This window comes from Heteronotia binoei, chromosome 7 (genome assembly GCF_032191835.1).
Source record: "Heteronotia binoei isolate CCM8104 ecotype False Entrance Well chromosome 7, APGP_CSIRO_Hbin_v1, whole genome shotgun sequence".
Lineage (NCBI taxonomy): Eukaryota > Metazoa > Chordata > Lepidosauria > Squamata > Gekkonidae > Heteronotia > Heteronotia binoei.
In genome coordinates, this window is record NC_083229.1 from 48,538,469 (window position 1) to 48,545,483 (window position 7,015).

Consider the following 7,015-nt stretch of genomic DNA (forward strand, 5'->3'; position numbering starts at 1 on the left):
GTAAGTAGGACGGGATGTGTTTTCCCTGCTAGAGAGTGAAGGACTATAATTATTCCTACTCCTTCATACTCTCTTCTGGCTCTTCTTTTATTTTATAGGAATGATGACTCTCTTTTCTGACCCCCCCCACCCCCGCCTTCCTTTATGCTGCTGATAATGTTCTAGGGGAAATAGCTTAAAACTAACAAGTGTCTTCAGTGGAGATAAATGGACCCAAGCTGTGAACTCGGGAGTCTGTTATCTTTTAAGCTGCTTGGGCTTTTGGAGGAGGTTGAAGTTTCCCCACCACCTTATTGCCACTACTACAGCCTCTCTAGCCTCCCATAGCATGTATCAAAGCTGGCTGGAGAGGGGTGTGGGGTAGGGGTGAAGGACAGGGAGATGGTCTTTTACACATAAGGAAAGACAGAAAAGGAGGTTAAAGGGAAGGGAGCTTGAAAGAGGCAGAAGGGATCAGGAAGCAGGAAAGTGAGTGGCCGATAACTGAGGCACCATGCTGAGGACTGTGGGATTACAGAGTACTGCATTTTGTTATCACTATAAAACTAGGATGCATTGCGCTATTTTTGTAGGGAAGACGGCCTGCTTTATTTTGCTGTCCACAGGACCATATTCAGACTTGCATTGCTGAACTTACATGAAGCAACAAAGTTTAAATCTGAAGTAAAATTTGAAACTACTTTCCATCATGCTCTTTCATAGACCCTCGTGCAGATGATGTCATTCATGGCATACTCCTGTGGATAAAAAAAAATTGATAACACACTATTGAGCATATCCCATTTCACAGTATCATTTAGCAAGAAGTATTCTCACTAATTTTTAGGAGAGGGATAGTGCTTTCTTGTAGGAAGAAACAATCCGTTTATGTAAATCCACACAGCAGCAGTTTATGTGGGTAACTGCAAGTAAAGTATTGTGTTAGCCTGCAAAAAGGTAACTTCCCTATGCACATTCCAGAACACGAAACAGATGGTACAGCTGAGCTCTTGGACAGTTTCAGTCACAACAGGGCCACGTGTAGTTTGTTGATCTTGCTGGATGACTAAGAATTATTTTCTTCTTTTGAACTGGCTTTAAATAAGGATGCAAACATCTTAATATTGAACACTCAAGGGTCTTAATCTATTGTTGTCAACTTCCAGGTAGCAGATGAAGATCTGCTGGGATTACAATTTATCTCTAAGAGACAGAAATCAGTTGACCTGGACCAAACTTTGGAAGGTAGATTCTACGGCAGTATTTCCCATTGAAGCCTCCCCGCTCCCCAAACCAAACCATCTGCTGGATCCGCCCCCCAAATCTCCAGGTGTTTTCCAACCTGGAGTAGGCAACCATTGTTCCTTCCAAGCTGAGTTAATGTGAGCTAGCTCACAATTTTTTAGCCTCCAGCTCACAAATTTTTGTCTCAGCTCAGGAAAAATGGCCCAAGAGCAAACTAATCTATGCAGTACCTCACAACTTGAATGCCAATAGCTCACAAAGTAGAATTTTTGCTCACAAGACCCCACAGTTTAGAGGGAACATTGCTGGCAACCCTATCCTAATCCCATATTACTCTGTTCCCAAGTCCACACTTGCTCCTATTAAACTGGATATGTGATGGGACTTGAAGGAAAGGGGACTTAAAGCTTCCTCCACATCCCCAAATCACTTTCACAACTTAAAATGGCCCTGGGTAGCCTCTGCAGCATTTGGCTAAAGAAGATTGTCCTTGATGTCATGGATTGATCATGGTAACAGACTTCAGCAGAATAGTGTTAGGGGGTGGGGGGAGCTCACCAACACCATTTTCCCCTGCACTAATTTTCTTTTGATAGTAGTATGGTTGCCATTCCACTTCTGCACATGAATCAGACCACCATTTTCCGTAGTTATAACACTCTAAAAGAGAGAAACAAGAGTTTGGATATTGAAAGTACATTATTAGTATCTTTGTCTAACTGCAGTTCTGATGGTCAACAAACTCAGCTGTCAAGATGTTCTGTTTCAATGTTCTAAAATATGGAAAGCATTCCAAGTGATAACAACAATATTCACCTTGGCTTTCCTGTTATCCAGTGTTATTTCCTCAAACTCTTGGCCCAGTCTAAAGGAGATTTCATTAACTTTGAAGCTGGTCTCTGTCCTAATGGTGATAAGGTCTTTGTCCATGGTGATGATTATTTTGGGTTTGGCCAGGCTGCCGAGTTTCCTTTGGGCAAAACTGACTCCTATAAATAGAAGGCAAATCAGAGTATGAGCTTTCAGAAAGATTCTAGGTGATGAGTTTTAGTTTTTTAACAAACAATTTTATTGAAAAAATAATAAATATACAAAAACCAAGGTAAAATGGGAGTACAAAATATGTGCAATAACCCAGTAATAATGAGTTTTAATTACTCATAACCAAACCAGACAAGGCAGTCCTAAATAACCTTGGATTAAATGTTGCAGACCTCATGCTGATTTCTTTAGTGCAAGAAGCCCTCACTGATGCAAGATACTCTTCTTGCGCTGTGGAAGGCTCTTTATACCAGAGGACATGGAAATGCGATAATTTAGGTAGATGGGGTTGGATCCCCTGCTACTATTACTGGGTTGGATCTATGGGAACCAACCCCATATATTTAAATATTTTCAGTGGTAGCTCTGTCTTACATGTGATACCAGTAAAACAGGATAGAGTGAAATGCAACTAAAACAGATCCATCCAAAGGAAACTGTATATCTTTTCTAGTATTTTTATTTCTTTGACAATGATATGCTGATGGTGAAAGAGAAATATCCTGTAGATATATTTTGCTGGCGTGCTATTCATATGAACACTTTTTAATGCATATTCTTGTATTAATTTATTTACTTTTTTTTTCTTTTTGGTCTCTTATCACTAAAAACAACACATAACACGATTCCTTGAGTGTACAATCTCATTAATCCAAAAGGTATGTGCAAAACTTCTGGATAATATGACTTTCAGATGAATGGGATTCCCACCCATCCCCCAAATTGGATTGCATTGACATAGAACTTAATGGAAGGCATTTGGGTACATTTGAAAATGGGACAACAAAGGTTTTGACTTTGGGGATTCTGCTGAATTTAAAATGAAGGTCCCATGAGCTGTCTTCAAAATACAGCCTGCCCTAAAGAAAGATACTATACAGAGCTAAAGAACCACATGCTAACATTTGGTGTTCTGGTTCAAAACAAAGCTTCACTTCCCCCTACAAAAAATATTCAAAATTATTGTAAGGAATCCTAAGCATCTCACTATACATGCAATAGCAGATTCAGGGTCATCTTTGATACTTTCTGACAGAAAAGGTTGCTTACCCAGTTCTTTCATATATTCATCAAAATTTTCACTGGAGATGAGTTTCCAGGTTCCTAAGAACTGCTCAGACATTATGTAAGAATGATAAGTAGAAATCCTTAAAGAAAGAAACATGAAAATTGAATTTACTAATGAAATATAGGCCGGGGGGGGGGGGGGCTGCCTCCAAGTTTGAACATGTCAGAAAAGTGCCATACAAACTCATATATCCTGGCTGGAAGTTGTCCCTCCTCTTTGCTGCTTCCTTTCTGAGCCCAATGTGGTGTTGGCAAAAGCAAAAGCAGAGGCTGTTACTGCTACCATTCACCCACTCTTTCTGGGCCCAATGGGATGGCAGCAGATGGTGGCAGCAAGAAGAAGAAGCAAGTTGCTGCTGTCATTCCTACCCCAACCAAATGAGTAAGCAGTGCTGACCATTCATCCTCTATCCCACACCCTTGACAATCCAAGGGCATCATATCCTACAACTCCCCCAGGTACTGACATCACATCTTCCATGACGCTCTAGGAACTTTCCTAGGCTGTCTGGTCTTCACGTACAAGTGTCAGAAGTGACATCATGTCACCTGAAAATCCACCCTCCCCAGACACCACCTCCAAAATCTCCTAACATTTGTTTGTGCAGAGTTGGCAACCCTAATGGCCATTGGGCCACTGTGAACTGGAACACTAGAGCTATATGGTTTTTAGGCTCACACACACTGAGTGTATCCATTATCTGAAAAAGATGCACACACAGATATAACCAAAGGACCCATTCTAAACAGAGTAGGAGGTGGCTAGCACTGGCAAAGAAACCTTCAGTTAGACTACACCAAAGTCCTGTTATGTGTTTCAGTGAACACAAGTACATCCTGTGTGTAAATGTATGCATCTGTTTGTAAGAAACAGCCAACACACTCACATTGCAATTGAAAACAGGGACCAATACCTAGATGAATGTGGGGTTTGTATCAAATATGCAGCTGTATATGCATTGTGTAAGCAAGAAGATTATTTAACACATTTTTTAAAAAATCAAGTATGTAGTGTATACTAGGGTTGCCAATCCCCAGGTGGGGGCAGGGGATCCCCCGGTTTGGAGGCCCTCCCCCCGCTTCAGGGTCGTCAGAAAGCGGGGGGAGGGGAGGGAAAAGTCTGCTGGGAACTGTGTTATTCCCTATGGAGATTTATTCCCATAGAAAATCATGGAGAATTGATCCGCAGGTATCTGGGGCTTTGGAGGGGCTGTTTTTTGGGGTAGAAGCACCAAATTTTCAGTAGAGCATCTAGTGCCTCTCCCCAAAATACCCTCCAAGTTTCAAAAAGATTGGACCAGGGGGTCCAATTCTATGAGCCCCAAAAGAAGGTGCCCCTATCCTTCATGATTTCCTATGGAAGGAAGGAATTGAAAAGGTGTGCCGTCCCTTTAAATGTGATGGCCACTCCCTTGGAGTTCAATTATGCTTGTCACAGCCTTGATCTTGGCTCCACCCCTAATGTCTCCTGGCTCCACCCCCAAAGTCTCCTGGCTCCACCCCAAAGTTCCCAGATATTTCTTGAATTGGACTTGGCAACCCTAGTGTATACTGAACATGGACTAAACATACTGCACATTCAATGTAACTTGTAAACCGTGCTGGTGTCGTACAAGAAACCCACATCACAACATATGACCTTCCTTGGACTCGGCATGGTAAATAATCATTTAATTGGCCCACAGAAATCAGTAGAATTTATAGTAGTTGAGTGAGGTAGGGTTGCCAACCTCTAGGTGAGGCCTGGGGATCTTCCTGCATTGCAACTTGCATCCAGTCTACAGAAACCAGTTACCCAGAAAAAAATGGCTGCTTTGAAGGGTGGATTGTAGGGCATTATGCCCCGCACAGGTCCCTTCCCTCCTCTCTCCAAACCTGCCCCCCCCCCCAAGCTCCAGTTCCAAAATCTCCAGGAATTTCCTAATGTGGAGTTGACAGCCCTTGGAGGGATTACCCAACCTGTATAAAAGGAGTTAATGGGTACTCCGCAGTTCCCATATTAGCAGTGCCCAGTTTGGATCTGGCCTATGGTGCATATGGAGAATTCAGCAATCCCCTCTGCATTATTTTCCCAACTTGAAATAGTTCAGAATAAGGTTGCCAGTCTCCAGGTGGGGCCTGAAGTCCTCACAGAATTATATGTAATCTTCAGATGACTGTGATCAGTTTCCCTGAAGAAAATGGCTGCTTTGGAGGGTAGACTCTATGGCATTGTTGTACCCCAGTGTGTTTCCACCCCCGTCCCTGGCTCCACCTCCAAAATCTCCAGGAATTGGCAACACTAGGGATTGCCTCCATTTTTCAACCAGATATCAATAGGGTCACCAATGAGTCTAAGGAAATATGTCCTAGCCTTTTAATACAGGTTTCATGTATGGAAATGGGCAACAAGTTTTTTATGGCATGCAGATAAATAACATCCTATTAAGCCAGTATTAAAAAGGCAGGAAACCACCAGGTAAATAACATCCCATTCATTAAGCTTCTAATAAAAGGACAGGTCATTTTCCCTCAAGTCAGTTGGCAACCATACAAGAGCTCCCTTGCTTCTAGGTGTTGCATGATGGGCAGTTCTTCAGCAGGTCAGGATTTCCCAACTGCCACATCCTCATAGGAAAAGCACACAGCTTCTTAATTGCTACCTAGCTGTTTAGACAAGCCCAAAGGCATAATTCAGGAAATCATATTCAGGATGTGGATGGAAGCCATTACAATAAAAGCACTAATTTACTGTTCATTTTTGTCTCTTGCATTTCAAAAGGCTAGCTTTTCTTCAATAAGTTGCTCTAAATATCTACCAACTTACCAGCACAGATATTTTACCCTTGGATAAAACCACACAGAAAAGTGTTTCCTGTGTCAAAGGGCAAAAAGGATTTGTGTGTGCTTCCTGGACAGGGTGAACTACCCCCAAGAACTTTATATTAACAGAATAGGGCAAACATGACTACATCTGCAGAAATATAAAAAAGCAGAAATGCACGGGAACACAATTCCTGCTGGCTTGGTGTCAGGGGGTGTGGTCATATGCAAATGACTTCCTGCTGGGCTTTTTCTACAAAAAAAAAAAAGCCCTGAATAAAAGTGTGTGGGATATTCTCATCTCTTATAGAGATGAGATCTCACATTGAGATTTAAATCTGTCTTCAAGGTTTCATTGTTCCATCCACTCCCATGATGATGATACACTCCTTCAACAGAAAGAGTATCTTATGATTTCTTAATTCCTATCATAAATGGGAAGTTCAGCATTTGTCCCACCATATTGTCCCACCTGTGCATCACTATAGACTAGTTCAAATCAGCACGCTCTAAAAATGTGGAGGTCTAATATGGACGATTTATAACAAACCATTCCCATCACTCCTCATGGGGGCATCTTACAACGTCTGTCACTTTTTTATTTAGCCTAGGTTGACAACCACCAGGTGGGGCCTGGGGGTCTCAGAATCACCACTGATCTTCAAACTACAGGAATCAGTTCCCCTGGACACTGTGGCAGATAGGGCTGCCATAGGGGGGGGGGGAATAAAAAATTTCCCAATCCTGTGTTGGTGACCCTAATTTAGCACTATCCATGTCAAAGTAGAATGTGTAAACAAGACCAGATCTACATGTTTTTTGAGGGAGGGGGGATTAAGAAATGATGCCCCCTTACAGGCCCATTCTATCTTATGGGCCC

The 7,015-nt window shown here is 42.2% G+C and overlaps 1 protein-coding gene across 1 annotated transcript; it reads right to left on the reverse strand.

The window, feature by feature from the left end:
- Positions 1-572: 572 nt before the first annotated feature.
- Positions 573-6,198, reverse strand: LOC132575112 (myelin P2 protein-like). The gene is made up of 5 exons (XM_060243581.1): positions 6,140-6,198; positions 3,316-3,413; positions 2,041-2,213; positions 1,783-1,884; positions 573-737 (listed from the first exon to the last, which is right to left on the reverse strand). Exons 2-5 carry the CDS (start codon positions 3,386-3,388, stop codon positions 687-689), a joined length of 399 nt encoding a protein of 132 aa, XP_060099564.1. The 5' UTR covers positions 3,389-3,413; positions 6,140-6,198; the 3' UTR covers positions 573-686.
- Positions 6,199-7,015: the final 817 nt, after the last annotated feature.